This window comes from Hylobates moloch, unplaced genomic scaffold (assembly GCF_009828535.3).
Source record: "Hylobates moloch isolate HMO894 unplaced genomic scaffold, HMol_V3 SCAFFOLD_9, whole genome shotgun sequence".
In the NCBI taxonomy this organism is placed as follows: domain Eukaryota; kingdom Metazoa; phylum Chordata; class Mammalia; order Primates; family Hylobatidae; genus Hylobates; species Hylobates moloch.
In genome coordinates this window covers 5,384,005-5,399,902 of record NW_026652284.1, presented here as the reverse complement: position 1 = coordinate 5,399,902, position 15,898 = coordinate 5,384,005, and the positions used below count along the sequence as shown (strand labels likewise).

Here is a 15,898-nt window from a genome sequence, read left to right as displayed (position 1 = left end):
CAGGCCTTGGCCCCACCACCCTGGTCAGGGCTGGATGGCCCCCTCCCTAAAGGTGCGCAAACAGTTGTCCTTGGAGAGCCTGCCGTGCTAGTCACTTACAGCCTGCACCTCTGTCTGATGGGCATGGCTCCCGGCGGGGGGGCCTGCATTTCCCATCCTACCCTCTGTCCCACACAAACCACACCATGTGCCTCTTTCCTGCTGCGATCTGTCTCCATGGTGCTCGCCATCATCCACCTTGCAGATTCCTTTCTAGCAGTCCTGTGTGCTGAATTCACTCCCCTGAAGGTTGGGTCCAGGAGGGCAGGGACCCTTCTGCCTCCTGCCACTGCCACCTGCTCAGTGCCCATGGGAGTGCCCCTCGTGCACAGAGGAGGGGATCAGATACTTGTAGAACAGCAACCAAGGCCCAGGCTCCAAAAGTCCAACCAGGGCTATACCTGGGCATTTCCCTGCAGTGCCGGGACAGCAGCTGGCGGGGGCGTGACTGGCTTCTTGCCTCAGGTCCAGTGGCTCTTTGCAGGTCGCCCTCTCTTGCTGGGGGGTTCCCATGCCAGGAGTTGCATTCACCACTGCTCATTTCTATGCTGGGAGGGGTGGTGGCTGCTGGACCTCTGGACGCTAAAGCAGGCAGGTGCCCTGGCATGGAAAGCCGTCTGCCTTCCAGGAGAATTGCTCTGGAGGACAGAGAGGCCCGGACCCCAGGAGAGGTTCATCTTAGGAAATGAGGCCCTTGGCACCCACAGACAGCAGCACCAGCTTCCCCTCCTGCCTACTGGCCGGCCACTCCCTTCCCTCCATGCGCGCGGCAGGCAGCTGCTTCTGAGGTGGTCATGTGGCCGGCTGCCAGCCCGGTGTGGGGCAAATGGGGGCCAACCCTCGCTTCCCTGAGGTCTATGTTTAGAGAGAAGGCCAGCTGGGAAGGCTGCAGCCGCAGGGCTCTTTCTGAAAGGCAGGACCAGCCTCAGACGTGCAAGTTCCCTGCCTGGCCCGACCAGGCTGAGATCAATAGCCATTAGCTTTCAAGATATTACTCACAAAAAGCAATCTGGGTCTGGTTTGGCTCTGGAGATACAGCCAAGGCCCCGGGGCGGGAGGACAGGGTGGCTGAGTGCCCAGCTTCTGGACAGGGGCAGCTCTGCTTGTCACCTGCTCATGGTGTGACTCAGGCAGGCACCTTGACAGCTCCAGTCTCAGCTTCCACATCTGTGAGGTAGGCTGGGCAGAGGCCTGTTGTACCAGGCTGCTGTGGGCTGTGTGAGATGAGGCTTTGGACAACTGGGTGGGAGTTGGTGATGCAGCCGGGAGTGAGTCTGTTGGGGGGCATGGGATAAGACACCAATTATAATAAATGCCGTGGAGAGAAAAATCCACCACCAGGGGCCAGCAGGCAGGGCAGGAAGGAACTTGTGACCACAGGTTTGAGTGAGAGGAGTGAGCCACACAGACACCAAATCTCCCTAGAAAATGCTTAAGGGAAGAGAACACAGATGTGAATAATCGCCCCCTTCCCAACAAGATGGTGGAGGGCCGAGTTTGGGGATGTGGGTGGGAGAAGGGAAAGACGGCAGGAAAGAATGGGTTTTGTGGCCAGGATTTAGAGGGCGTCCCTCTCTGTGGGGGCCCACTTGCAATCTTTCCTTAGAGCTCATCTCGCAGCCCTGGGAGCAGGCCTGCAGGTGGGGGCCCTGCGGCATGGAGGGAGCCCAGAGCCTCTTGCTGCGGGCTTGTCCCCATGGTGCCAGGGCAGGGCTTGGGCCAGGGAACTTGTGGGCACAGAAATGGCAGCCTTTGGCATGGGGTGGAGGGGTGAGGAGCAGGGCTGGTGCCATGAAGAATCCACGGCTGCTGCACTCCCCTGAAGGTTGGGTCTAGGAGGGCAAGGACCCTTCTGCCTGCTGCCACTGCCCCCTGCCCAGTGCCCACAGGAGTGTCCCGTGCACAGAGGAGGGGCTCAGATACTTGTAGAACAGTAACCAAGGCCCAGGCTCCAAAAGGCCAACAAGGGCTATACCTGGGCATTTCCTGGCAGTGCCAGGCAGCCGTTGGTGGGGGTGGGGCTGGCTTCCTACCTCAGACCCAGCGGCTCTTTGCAGGTCGCCCTCTCTTGTGTAGGGGGGACTCCCATGCCGGGACTTGCATTCTTCTGCACGGTGGGGCCTCCCTGTGGTCCTGAAGGGTCATGACTCTGGGAGGGCTGCCCCGGGGGAAGAAGGATAGGTGCAGGCAGAAGGCAAAGGGGCTCTGTCCATTACCAGCGGTGCCTGGGGACAGAGGACACCTCTGGACTCCCTCACACTGGGGCTCTATTCTGGGCTTTTGCTGAAGGAGACTCTAGCAGCGTCAGGTCCTTAGACGAAGGGGCCCCTGGTAAGACACTGCAGGGAGGAGGGAGCGGCCCCACTGCCGGGCTCCTGCCTCAGGGTCCCCACTTCTCCTGTGCTCAAGATCACAGTGACCCCTGACTTCTGATTCAAAATATCCCAGATCCCAGCCACTTTCCAGAGTGAGGGTCTCTGAGCCCTGACACTCCCTCACCACCCTGGTACCAAGAAAAATGAGCCCCTCCTCAATAGCCATTGCTAATTACGTGGAACCTACAAGTTCTTTCCTGGGCTGGGCCTGCCTTGTGCAAATCTATTCTTGTAGATCAGGGGCCCAGGGGAATTCACGTGAATTAACACCGTGACATGGAAAAATGCAAGGAAGATGTTAACCTCATTAAGTCAGTAGGAATCACTACCTCCCCCCCAGACTCCTCTACCTGGAATTTCTGAATTGCTCTGTTTACTGACAGCCAACAAAGCATACATCCTGAGATGGAGAAGGAACCCTAAGCGTCTCTTCTGAATGGTGACACCTGTCCAGAGAGCAGAGAGCCCAGCGAAAGTTCTCCAAAGCGAAAATGCAAGGGGAGCTGCTACCATTCCAGGGCGCGGCTCTACAACGCACGGCATTGCTTCAGTGCAAACACAATGATTTTTGCTCAAGGACAATCAGCAAACCGAGGCCCAAACAAGCAGCCCCTGGCTCCCTCGGTATGTGCTTCCTGCACAGACATTTCAGACAAGACCAAACCTCCCTGACAGCGCTCTGGGCAAAACCGGAAAATGCTGAATCTTAATCAACGGTGAACACAGCGAGGTAAGAGCTAGACGCCCGTCTCCAGCAGATGGGAAAACAGTCAGCCTTGGGCAGGTCTGGGCTGCGAGCAGGCTCAAGCGAGAGGTGCTGCCTGGCTGAAACCTGCCGCCCACCACCCCATCCATCACAGTCATTCCAGGTTTACCTCAGGCTGGCTCTTTTTTGAGGTCTGCTGCTTTGCAAAAATGCAGAGGGTCTAATTCCAGATTAGACAAAACCACCCCAAAATCTCGTCTCCTCTGTTGTTTTCATTCCCGCGGATGCATGCCCCCAAGCGGCATCTCCCCTAGGAAGGTAGCGGCTGCATCCAGTCCTGCGGCTGAAGGGAGGACTCACCTGCCTTCGTGGGGGCGTCTGCTTGTTAAAAAGGCCACAGTCTAGTTTATTAGGGATCACTAGACGCTCTAAGGATCTGGCACAGCGGCTTTTTCATTAGGGAGTGTCACTGCAGGACGTCAGAAGCAATTGGTGAATGAGATGAGTCCCACCAGAGTCAAGTTTTGAGGCAGCGAGTCCATTAGTTCTATTAGGGCGTTTTCATCTCAGCGAAAGAGGCTGAATTATTCACGAGTGCCTCTTCCCCTAAAAGCTCAGGAAGTGCAGTTCCATGCTGCAACCTGGCAAGGCCGACTCCTGGTATGTGGGGTTGGGGTGCAGCCCAAGGTGGGGGGGTCCTGCCCATCCCTCAGGCCTACTCTTGCTGCCTCCACCATCTCCGCGTGCCAGAAACACAAACCCTTGGACCCACAGGCCGAAAGGGGCAGGCCTTGCTCTTTGGTATCTGAGTGCGGGACACAGAGCCTGTGGCTTCCGCATCCCACTCAACTCTTAACTGTGTCTGCAGCAGGGGAGCCGGGGGCCCCGTGGTATGGGGGTCTGGAGAGGCCTCTGCTCAGCACACACGGATGCTCTTCCTCTCCTCTGGGGACGCACCCCAGATGGGCATATCTGATACTGCCAGTACCTATAAATGGCAGGAAGGCCCCAGAACCTGCTATTTGGACTCCACACTGCCACTCGCTCGAGGCAGGGACACAGGAGCCCTTCTCCACAGCACATGTCCTGACCTGGGGTTTGGGAAATGCTTTGAGACTACGCCAAACAAGGCTGAGCTCTGGGATGAGGCTAAGTGCTGAGCCCCAACCCCAGGGTCATGACCCCCAGGGTCACTGCGTGTCACAGGATGCAGGCAAAGTCCCAGCATGACATCATCTTCCGGCTGAGAAAGCGTGCCGGCGAATGTGGGATTTTGAATGGAGGTGGAACCGTCCCCCCATGTTGAATGAGCAAACAGTGGTAGCTGCCATAGGGGAAGGTGGGGGACAGGAAATCAGTGCCCCAGTTGCAGTGTGGAAGGTAAATGAAGTGGGAGGCTGGGAGAGCACGTAGAGTCCGGAGGTGTCCGGCTGCGGGTGATTAGCTGGGAAGGCCTTGGCAATTGAAACGGTTTGTCCCCAAAGGCCCAAGCCCACTCTGTCAGTTCCCCACATGTCGCCCTGGTCGGGGGGGCCTGCGCCTCACTACTGGGTGGTGGCTGCAGCCTAACATGCTCCGAATGAGGCCCTCTCCTTCCCTGGGTCCACTGCTCCTCTCTGTCCCTTTCTGTCTCAGCACCTGCCCATCAGTGGCCAAGCCCTGTGGATGTGGCTTCTGACGTCCTTTTTTCAGGCCTTGCACCCCTTCATTCTCTCTCTGTGCAGTTCCTGGAGCTCAGCCGTCCTGCACCTTTCCTGGGCACTGTCTGGTCTCCTTGCATTAGCCTCTCTCTTCCCTGTCTTACTCTCTGCTACTAGGCTTCCTTCCTAGAGCAGATCTGTGACCCCTGCCCTGCTCAAACACCATAGATGGCTCCCCAGTGCCCTCTGAGTGCATCCACGCCCCGTCGCTAGGCATTCGAGGCCCCCCACCAACATCCACCTCTACAGCCAGTCTCTCTTTATTCTCCATCATGTCCTGATGGCCCAGGCTGGGTAACTATCACTTCCGGTTCTCTGTGCACACCTCTGAGCTGCGGCTCAGGCCGTTGTATCTACTGGAATATGCTTCCCAGCCTCTGCGTTGAATCCTGCCCAGCCTTCAAGGCCCAGATCCAAGCCCCTGCTGCCTTCTCCATGAAGCCTTCCTGGCTCTCAGCTGGCTGTGGCCCCTCCTTCCTCAGAACCCAAAAGCTCTTTGGGCTTCTCCTATGACGTGCTTTGCCTTCTGGAGATCATCAGAGCTATTTGAGACCTGGGGTACATGGAAGTATTGCTCCCAATCCTTCACCCCTCTCTGTACCCATGCCCTTTGCCATGTGACTTTATAGCTCCTCCCACTGGTGGGGGCAATATATTTCCAGCCCCTTGACTTTGGGCTGGTTAATGAGACTTACTTTGGTCAAAAGCACGTAAGCAGAGGTGACAGGGCTCTGATCCCAACAATAGGCCTTAAGAGACCCTGCATGTTTCTGCTTTTCCTCTGGTACTTTTGCCATGGGAAGGACAGGCCTGGGATAGGCCCCAGTTAAGCATGGGAAGATGGAGGACACAGGGATCCAACTTGCAGCTTGGACACAAACCCAGCCAAGCCAGCTTAGACGAGCGCCTGGTCAACCCACAGACACAGGAGCAAGGAAGAGATGCTGATTGCTGCGTGGCACTGAGTTTTGGAGCTGTTTGTTATGCAGCATTTGGTGGACAGCTGATTGGCACAGTGTCCTACGTCGATTCCTTGCTTGGGAGCTGCATGGAGGCAGGGCATGTGCCTTGAACGCCCCTGCCCTGTGAGAGGGCCAGGCCTAAGTAACTGAAAGAACCATCCAACAGCCATGTTTAGTGGTATGCTTGGTGTGATGGGGGTGCCTTACTAGGAGTGGCCCCCAGCCTGTTAACAATCAAAGACCCTAGCCCTTAGAGGTCATCTCCAGAGCCACCACAAGAGATACTCAAGTGACCCCCTGGAGATCCAAGGGGTAGGATGGCCAGAGCCTGTGGGCACCGGAATTGGGGCTGAGAGCCTAGAGGGTGAGCTTCAGAGCCTCCCTTGGGGCCGGGAAGGCCACCTGGAAATGAAGGTTCTCATGCACAGGGTTCCTGGGGGGTGGACAACATGTTGAGCCTGTGGGGTTTTGACAGCCGTGAGTGGGCTGGAAGGCTCTCCCTTGGTCACTGGGTGATTTACTTGGCCCCTCCTGGGGGCAGGCCCTTGGAGCTGGCAGGTCTGCACCTGGGATTTTCCTGCCTGCCCATTGGACCTCACCCCTTCCCTTCTGAGGACTGAGGCTGCCCCAGGCTCTCTGAGGATGTAGTTCAGGTACATGTTTTGTTTCACTGATGAAATCCCCTGGGATGAGCGGCATATGTTTGTTAGGATATGTTATACCATGTGTAGATACATCACAATACAAACATTTCATTCAGGGAAAGCATTTGCAAGCCCGAGTTCAGATTTAACTATTTTAACCAAAATCTTATCTACCAAAATTTCAGTAGTATCAAAGAGTTGGCCATGTCTTCAGAGCTCCCTGTAAGGAGCAGGACCTCCCAGGAGGCACTGAAGGCGTGGCATAGATCACTCTGAGCATCTAGGTCCATGGTCCCCATCAGAGGTGCTACGGCTGGCGATGGGGGGCAGGGGAGGGCGCGCGGGGAGAGAAAAGCCACACAGAAATACATTGCCATCTCCACGCCCACTGCCTGGCGCATTGGCAACCATCCCCAAAGCACTGTCACCAGATGTCCGGGTCCGAATAGAGAGACCCCCCAGCCTGACCGCCAAGATGAAGCAATGCATACCAGGGACCTGCTGCCAGAAGCCGTGCCAATTCCCCAAACAGTCCCAAGGCATGGGGAGGCTGCTGCCCGCGGGCTCCAGGCAGCCCTGACATTTTACTTCCTAGGGTTGGAGGCTGCACCAAGAACATGCATCCCCTGCCTTACAGGTGAGGGAGAGGCAGCCCAGAGGGAGGAACGGGTCTCCCTGAGAGCACCCTGCAGGGCCCTAAGCCTGGCATCTTGATGCCACGTCCTGCTGGGGCACAGTCTCTCACCAGGTGCCCGGTTTGTTAATTCATCAACAGAAAAACACATCAGAAAGATGTCACTGATCCAAGTCATATCAGTACTGCACACCCCCAAGCAGGCATTAACCTTCAATGAGCCTGAGGAGCTTTGTGAGTTCCAGATCAGTTCAAACCCACAGGCAAAGGGGGAACGGATGGGCTCGCCACGTCTTGTACTCTGATAACGGAAGCAGCACAAGCCGGCGACCACAGGAAGACGTCTCCCTCACTGCCTGATGAGTGAAGCTTTAACGGTAGATGTGGCTGAGAGCTTGGCAGTCATCAAAAGCCCATTTGCTCAAATCAAAGCAAACTTCTGGCACACCAACACATACAATTAACCTGACTTCACATTTTCCATCAGGACATTGCACAGTGTCCTGTGGGTAGGCACAGAGGGTGACAAGCAGAGCGTGGGGGTCTCGGGGGCTTTGGCTTCAGAGAAAACACCAGCACACCCTGCTCGGTAAGGGTGCAGTCCTCCCACCCACTCCCTGGGCTTCGGCTCGCTGGGTTTTAGGGAGAATGAAGACTCATTACCTGTAAAACTGGAGCTGTCTTTTGGGACTCCCATACCGAGTACTTCGGACAGCAATGGAGGAAAGAGAAAAAGGAGAAAGGGAGAGAAGAGAGAGAGTCCACAGTTGGCATCAACCCCAGCAGGTGCAGGTCAGAAAGCACCACGAACATCCCGTGCCCCCGGGCCCCCACCGGCCGTCTGCTCAGGGCAGTCTCTGAGGATATGCAGCCAGTGCCAAATGCTCTGCAGCAGCGCCACCCGGTGGCCACGGGGCAGAGACCCGGAGCCAGTTTCCTGGACACCAAGGGCTCCTTCCACGCCAGGCCCTATTTTCCGTGGTGAACCTCCGGGTAAGGGTTGGTTTGGATTGAACGTGCTTCAGGACTTGCTTTGCAATATGCTTGTGGGCAATGGCTGAAAACCCTCCAACCCAGACGTGCAGAGAGCCCGCATGCTGGCAAACCCGCACCTGCCCGCCTGGCTATTCTTAGGACAGACACTGCCTTTCCCTGTGGCTGTCACAGACACGGACTCTGGCTCAGGCCCCAGTGATTATCCGGAAAGGTCTGGCTGCCCAAGACCGATGGGGTACTGCCTGTGCCTGCGTCATGGGTTCTATGCTCTGTCCCCAGAGGCTCAGCTCTCACTGAATGCCCTCCGCAGCTGGTGCTGCTGTTCAGCGCTGTTTATGGTGCAGACAGAAACACCCAGGGCTGCAAGTGGAAGTGAGTTCCACAAGGAGGGGGTCAGGATGCCCAGGGAGCATTTGGCCGCCCCCACTCCCTCCGGTGTTGGGAAACCGGCAGACGTGGTTCCCCAAAGGCCTGCAAGGTCGTGATCCTCGCTCAGGAGAAACTGGCAGGGCACAGGGGCCGCGATGTATAAAGTGGGAGGAACAGGATGCCGGGGTTGGCCGTGCACTCACTGTCCGGCCTCTCTGTTAACCTCAAACGAGATATTTCGGAAGGGTCAGGGACAAGAAAGGAGTCTACTCTGGCTCAAACCCCCTGGAAAAGTTTTGGTTTTTCTTTCCCACTTGGGTTTTTAAAGTCCCTGCTCCTTTCTTGGAGAAAACGCTCACCAGAGTGCACCTTGAAACCTCGTGGAAGGCAGAAGCCTGTGGGCCCTGCTTGGGCCCTTCCTCCTCCAGAGGGGAGGACAGTGGCCTTGGGAATCCCTCCTCGAGAAAGGACTGACCCTGGGAGGGGACCTGGGTGAGGGGGCAGGGGGTCACCTGTAGATCATCCCGGGGGAGCCCGTCTGCCGCAGGGAGAGCCGAGCCGGGGAGCCCGTCGTTGATTCTGGATACATGGAGCCAGCCTCACTTGTCCAGACCTGCTCGATTTTTTACAGTGGGAAAATTCTGGAAGAAAAGCAGAATAAGGGAGGGGAAGAGGGTGGTGGTTAAAAAAGATCAACCAGGTTTGGCCGGGAGACTCTGGGATCACAACGGCCGAGGAGGCTGTCTGGGTTCAGGGCATCGGGGAGCCCCTCAGCAGAGAGACAGACAGACAGACAGATGGCAGGCAGGCAGGTCTATGGGCTCAGGAGGGTCTGGAGAGCAGGTGACAACTGTGAGAAGGGTTTCCACACTCCATCACTCCACACTCCCATCCTACATGTCGTGGAGGTCCTTCCACACCACCCCAACTGTTGTTCTGAAACTGTAGGTGTGGTTTCTGCTGCCCACATGGTGCAGAAGAGACCGCCCAGGGGGCATCTGTGTACTTTCTAAGCTCTTGACTGCACTGCTGTCCCCCAGGGTCATCGTTGACACTGCCCCTTGCCCTGACTCCAGCCCAGTGCAGCTTCCTGGTGCTGCCATTGAGCTCCTAAGTCAGGCAGCTTCTAAGATGCCACTGATGTCCCCAGCTCCTGGGATTCCTGCCCTTGGGCAGCCCCTGCCCTGGAGTGTGGGCTGGACCTAGCAAGTCGCTTCTAACCAGCAGAACATGGCAAAGGTAATGGCAAGAATGTCACTTCTGTCTTGCTATAGACTGTCCCTCCTGGCTCTGATGAAGCAAGCTGTGGTGTTGGAGAGGCAGGAACTGAGGGCAGCCTCGGGCCGACAGCTGGTGAGAAGCTGAGCCCTCAGCCCAACAGCCCAAAGAAAGGAGTCCTTCAAATGAACAAGGGAGCCTGGAAGTAGATCCTTTCCTACCAGAGGTTTCCAAGGTGAGCCCAGTCCTGGCAAGCACCTCAACTGCAGCTCAGGGGTCCCAAAACAGCAGACCCAGCCCTGCCCTGCCCCAACGCCTGACCCACAGGAACCAGGAGATCCCACTCTGGGCGGTTTGAAGCTGCAGGGTTTGTGATAAGCTGTTACAGCAGCATTGATAATGAGTATGGCTGTCAACATCCAGCCGTCCACCCATCTCTCTGGCTGCCACCCTTGGGCTAAGCCACTGCTGTCTTTCACCTGAACCCCTGGGTCTCCTCCCAGTGGCTCCCCCCACCGCCTCCTGAACGCTCTCAGCCCTGCACACCTTCCTCGACCTGGCTGGCTGCTGGTTGGGGGCTTCTATTTCCAAAGTGAATCTGGTCCCATGCTTTTTCCTCCCACTCCCAGGCACTGCCCCCCCAGGCCCCTGTGCTCTGCCGCCTGGCCCTTGGCCCAGGCCCCTGGCCTTCCCAGCAGGCTGAGCTCATGCTGTCTGTGGACGCTTGCACTTGCGGCTCCACTCCTTCTACTGGCTGCGCCCTTGCTGCAGTGCTTCTCAGCGCCATGAGCCCCGACTGTGGGGCTCAGGAGTCCCTGCTGCTCCCCAGCCGACACCATGCCCTTGCTGCCTGCACAAGGGTCTGTGGTACCCCAGTTCCCTCTCTGTGGGGGTGCGTTCCAGGAGGGCAGTGGTTCTGTGAGTCTCACTCGCTGCCGCACCCCCATGCCTGAAACAGGGCTTGGCTTCTGGAAGGACAAAGGACCCTGATCCAAAATCACGTGGTCCCACACCCACGGGCAAAGGGATGGTCTGGGCTCAAAACACAGTCCCGCCCATGAAATTGGTGGGAAACCTGACACTTAGCCAAGTGGCTGATTGGCTTTGTTCTTCCCACTCTTTTTCCCCAGAACAGCGACCTCCTGTCACCGGGAAGCTGGCTTCCTTGGAAGAAATCAAAGTAAGAGAGGGGATTCACAAACAACCTCTGTCCCTGGGGTCGAAGCAGCGTAGGTCTAGGTCCCCCTAATAACGGAGGTCTCCTCGGAGTGAGTGATGTGAGCACATGTGCAGACCTGCTAGTAAAATGGGACCAGCCTCGAATACCAGCATTTTGGGAGGCCGAGGCAGGAGGATCGCTTGAGCACAGGAGTTTGAGACCAGCCTGGGCAACACAGAGACATTTGTTTTGTGGAGACCCAGTCTCTACAAAAAAATTAAAAAATAAAAAATTAGCTGGGCGTGGTGGTGCATGTCTGTAATCCCAGCTACTCAGGAGGCTGAGGTGGGAGGATCGCTTGAGCCTGGGAGGTCGAGGCTGCAGTGAGCGATGATTGTGCCACTGCACTCCAGCCTGGGCGATGCAGCAAGATCCTGTTTCAAGTAAACCAAAACGAAAACCAAAAACAAGGACAGAAGATGCAGAGAAGATCTAGCACCACGCTAACCTCAGAGGAAGTGGCGGGGCTTGGTAACGATCCCCTGGAGTTTTATTCTTAAAGACTCTCATGGCCGGGCGCGGTGGCTCACGCTTATAATCCCAGCACTTTGGGAGGCCGAGGCGGGCGGATCATGAGGTCAGGAGATCGAGACCATCCTGGCTAACAGGAAACCCCGTCTCTACTAAAAAATACAAAAAAAAATTAGTGGGGCGTGATGGCGGGCACCTGTAGTCCCAGCTACAGGCGTGAACCCGGGAGAATGGCGTGAACCCAGGAGACGGAGCTTGTAGTGAGCCGAGTTTGCGCCACTGCACTCCAGCCTGGGTGACAGAGCGAGACCTCGCCTCAAAAAAAAAAAAAAAAAAGACCCTCATTCAGGCCAGGCATGGTGGATCATGCCTGTAATCCCTGAACTTTGGAAGGCCAAGATTCAATCACCCCATACCTGGCTTTGGGGTGATTGAATCCCTGCAGCACTGGGGGGCTGGAGGGGCCCCAAGGGCAGCCTCTCTTTGAGCCCATTAGCAGCTCACGCATTTTGCTCTTAGATGACTCAGAGGCAGGAGATCAAATCATCTCAAAAAAGTCGTTAAAAAACTGTCATTAAACTCCTAAAGATGCTGTGCTTTCGATCAGAGGACAGTGCATTTCTTCTTGCACGGAACACTGGCTGAGCCCTGCTGCTGTGGGAGGCTTCCCCTACAAGCAATGGAGTTCCTGCCCCCAGGCTCCCCTGAGTAGCTGAGGGACATGGACAGGAAACCAGGGCTGCAGAGTGGAGGGTTCTGCTGAGAGCAGAGTCGTCACCACAGCCCGTCCCCAGGGAGCCCCCATGGAGGCTGCATAAGCAAACGTGGCCCACGAGAGGCAGGATGTCCTCGCACAGCCTTGCAGAAGGGGCTGGGGGCTGGGATGCCTGTGCCTTTATCAGGGCGTGTAGCCCACCCCACACCTCACTCTCTCGGGTCTAGCTGCTGAGCTAACTTCCAGAACTCCGGAATCACAAACTCAACTCGGGTTGGAAACAGTGCAGGGACTGAGTCACTGGTTCCATGAACATGGGGTGGGGTCCAAGAATCTGCATTTCCCACAAGTCCAGGTAACGCTGATGCTGCAGGCCCAGGGACCATGCTTTGAAGACCCCTGGCCTGGAGGCGAGGTCGAGGGCTAGGAGTCTAAGCAGGGCAGAGCCAGCCTGCTGCCTATTTTTGTAAATAAAGTTTTATTGGAACACCTCCATGCCTGTTTGTTTACGAATCCTCTCAGGCTGCTTCTGAGCTCCAAGGGCAGGGCTGAAGAGCTGTAACAGAGACTGGCTGGCTGGCAAAACCTAAATTATTTACTGTCTGGTCCTTTATAGAAAGAGTCTGTGGGCACCTGCTCTATGCCCTCCTCTCTCCCAGGCTCAGGGGACACCTCGCCACTCCTCCCTTCCTACCCCACCCTCAGCTGCCACTGCTGCTTCCCAGACCCCTGAGAAAACACAAGCAATCAGAAGCCACCTTCCCCACACAGGGACGCGATCTGTGCTCAAAGCCTTCCCTCCTGTGGCTACCCAGTGAACCGGCCCCACAGTGTCCACGGCCACGTGGCCGTCCCCAGCCCCACACCCACTCAAGAGCATCCCAAGCCCATTCCTCCTTCCTCAGGACACACTGCCAGCTGCACCCAATGAGTTATTATTTCTCTCATCTCCAAAGAAAACAAAAAGCACAGTTTCTTTTTTCTTTTGAGACAGAGTCTCACTCTGTCGCCCAGGCTGGAGTGCAGTGGTGCAATCTCGGCTCACTGCAACCTTCGCCTCCTGGTTCAAGCGATTCTCACGCCTCAGCCTCCCAAATAGCTGGGATTATAGACGTGCATCACCATGCCTGGCTAACTTTTGTATTTTTAGTAGAGATGGAGTTTCACCATGTTGGCCAGGCTGGTCTCGAACTCCCGGCCTCAAGTGATCCACCCGCCTCGGCCTCCCTAAGTGCTGGGATTACAGACATGAACCACCTCACTTGACCTAAAAAAGCACAGTTTCTCAGACCCACTTTCTTCTCCACTGTTTCTCGCCTTCCATTCACAAGAAAATTCCTCAAAAAGTTTTCCTTCACTTATCTGCGATTCCTCTTCTTCTCCCGGCTCATAAACCCACTCCAATCAGCCTCTGCCCTCACCACTCCATGAAAACTGCACTTGCCAAGGTTGCGGTGACCTCTTCGTTGCTAGGTCCAGCGGTGCCCATCGTATCGGGGTGACAGAGGTGCTGCCTGCGGCTTCCCCAGCTCCCAGGACTCCAAGCTCCCCTCTCATCCCTTCCGCCACTCCTTTTCAGTCTCCTGGGCTTCTTTCTGCTCATCTCTGTCCTCCAGTGGCTGCCCTTGCTCAGGCCTTGAATCTATTCTTTTCCATCCCCACAAAGCCCCTCAGATTTCCGCCCATCTCGTGGCTCTGAACCCCGTCCCTATGCTGCAGACCCCACCCCCTCTACCATTCCCCTGAACCCCAGAGCTGTTTATTTCCTGCCTGTGTGGCTCAGCTGTGAGGGTGGGGAACGTGTGCCTCGGATTCCTGGGTCAGACACTGAGCTCCCAACCGCCCTCACCCCCAGCCCAGCTCTTCCCAGGGTGGCCCCAGCTGAGTAAAGAGCTCCCCACCCTCCCAGGTGTCAGTCCCACTCCCGGGAGTCACCCTGACTCCTCCCTTCCTCCTACGTCCCGCCTCCCACATCCAATCCATCCCTGGGCCAGAGGCCCCGTGCCTTTCCCTGTCTCCTCTCCGGCCCAGGCTGCCACCGGCTCTCATGCTGCTCCTCACAGTGTTCCCTGTGCCCACCTTCCCGCCGCTGGCAGACTCTACGCGGCCAGGGTGGGCCTCCCAGAACATAAGTCAGATTATGTCATTGCTTCGCTCCAAACCTTCCAATGGCTTCCATTCCATTCAGAGCCAAAGTCCAGTCTCAACAGTGGGTGCACAACCTTTCTAGCCACATCCCCCGCCGAGCCCCTCACACACTGGCCCCTGCCTCGCTGGCTCCCTGGGGGTCTGTGAACCCAGCAGACAGACTCACTCCCACCTCAGAGCTTCATGCACTCCTCCTCCTCCAGCCTGAATTCAACTTCTGACCACCACGGTCTGCCCGAGCCCGCTCTCACGTTTGCCTCTTTATGCCAAGGTCACCTTCTCATGGAGGTCTTCCCTGGACACCTCCCTTATATCGCAGTCCCCGTCTCCATCACACTCCCTGGTCCCTCCCCTGGGCTGTTTCTCCCCAGCGCCTGTCACCTGCTCACACGCCTTCTCCTCCACCTACTCGTCTCGCTTATGCTGTCTGCCCACCAAGATGCCGGCTCCGGGAAAGCAGGGAGTTTTGTCTGCTGGTTCCCAGCTGTGCCTGGCACCTAGTAGCCATGGAACAGATATTTGTTGAGTGAATGAATGAGTGGATGGATGCCTCTGTGACCCAGCCTGCTGAAGGCCGGAGGAGAGAGAGCACTGGAGAGGCAGCCGGGGCTCGCGGTCTGCGTTACTGCAGGTAGCACAGCCCATGGCGCTGGAGACAGGGCTTGCATGTGGAACAAGGGCAGCTTTCTCCGGAGGGTGCAATGCCTGCTGTGTCCAGTGGGGGTGCTCAGGGCAGCTACAGGTGCAGGGACAAGCGGCACTGCTGGCCACTCAGGGAGGTGTCCCTGGGAGGCCACCTGTCCCACTCCCCACCCCTCTGGACTCCGAGAAGTGTTGACCCGAGGTCAGGCTGTATCTGTGCTGGCAGCCAGCTCTCCAGCCTGCAGCCACAGGCGGGAACTGTACACCGTTTGATGACCACTTTACAAGGAACTGCAGGCCATCAACACAGCCTCTGTTTCATTCCTCCCCAGGGTCCTAGCAGCCCAGTCCACCACCTTTGCCACCTCCCGGGGAGGAGGGGTTGGTGAGATTTCCCCACAACCCCTGCTTTGCATTTCAGGATGCAAGACACACAGGCAGAGCCGACTGGCCCAGAGTCCACCTTGTCAAGCTGCAGACACCACTGTCCAATCAGGAGCGACTGCATCTGCCAAGGAGCCAATCCCTGTGGAGCCGACATCCTAAGGACGATGTCCCTGACACCTCCGGGACTTGGGAGAACAGGCTTCAGAAACCGTTTGCCAACACACCAGACCCAAAAGGGGAGCCTAGCAGCTGAGGGGGCGCAGGGCCCAGGGTCCAAGCAGGGAGCCCACAAGCTAGGTCCCTCCCATGAGCTCCACTTCCATTTGGTCGGCGTGTGACCTGGAACAAATCTTCCGGATTTAGATTTGGAGAAACTGAAGCATGGAGCATTTAGAAAGGCCTGCCCAACTTCTCATGGAGCAAAGAGAAGCAAGATGTGAAAATGCTTGGAGCCCAGGAAGGAATCTGGTCATTAAATCCTAGCTCTTCCCCTTTACGTGGTTGGCTGACAAGGACAGGGGACCCAGGAAGGTCGGTAGGCTCCCTCTATGGGCATTTTTTTTCTTCCTACCAACTTACTACTTTGAAAACTTTCAAACCTCATAAAAGTGGAAATAATTAGAATAGCAATAAATACCCATAAACTCTTCATCCCAATCATACACCAATTGTT

The 15,898-nt window shown here is 56.6% G+C and overlaps 1 protein-coding gene across 5 annotated transcripts in view; it reads right to left on the bottom strand.

Moving 5' to 3' along the window:
* The window catches only part of KCNAB2 (potassium voltage-gated channel subfamily A regulatory beta subunit 2), a 106,790-nt gene that overhangs the window by 52,426 nt on the left and 38,466 nt on the right, over window positions 1–15,898 (bottom strand). For 3 of the 5 annotated variants that reach the window (XM_032758727.2, XM_032758728.2, XM_032758729.2), the window contains exons 2-3: window positions 8,938–9,066; window positions 7,724–7,765 (exon numbers count right to left, since the gene is read on the bottom strand). In XM_032758727.2, the coding sequence (XP_032614618.1) occupies window positions 7,724–7,765; window positions 8,938–9,014 (119 nt within the window). In that variant the 5' untranslated portion in view covers window positions 9,015–9,066. The remainder of the gene's footprint in view (window positions 1–7,723; window positions 7,766–8,937; window positions 9,067–15,898) is intronic. The other 2 variants (XM_058444625.1, XM_032758730.2) reach the window with 1 other exon arrangement.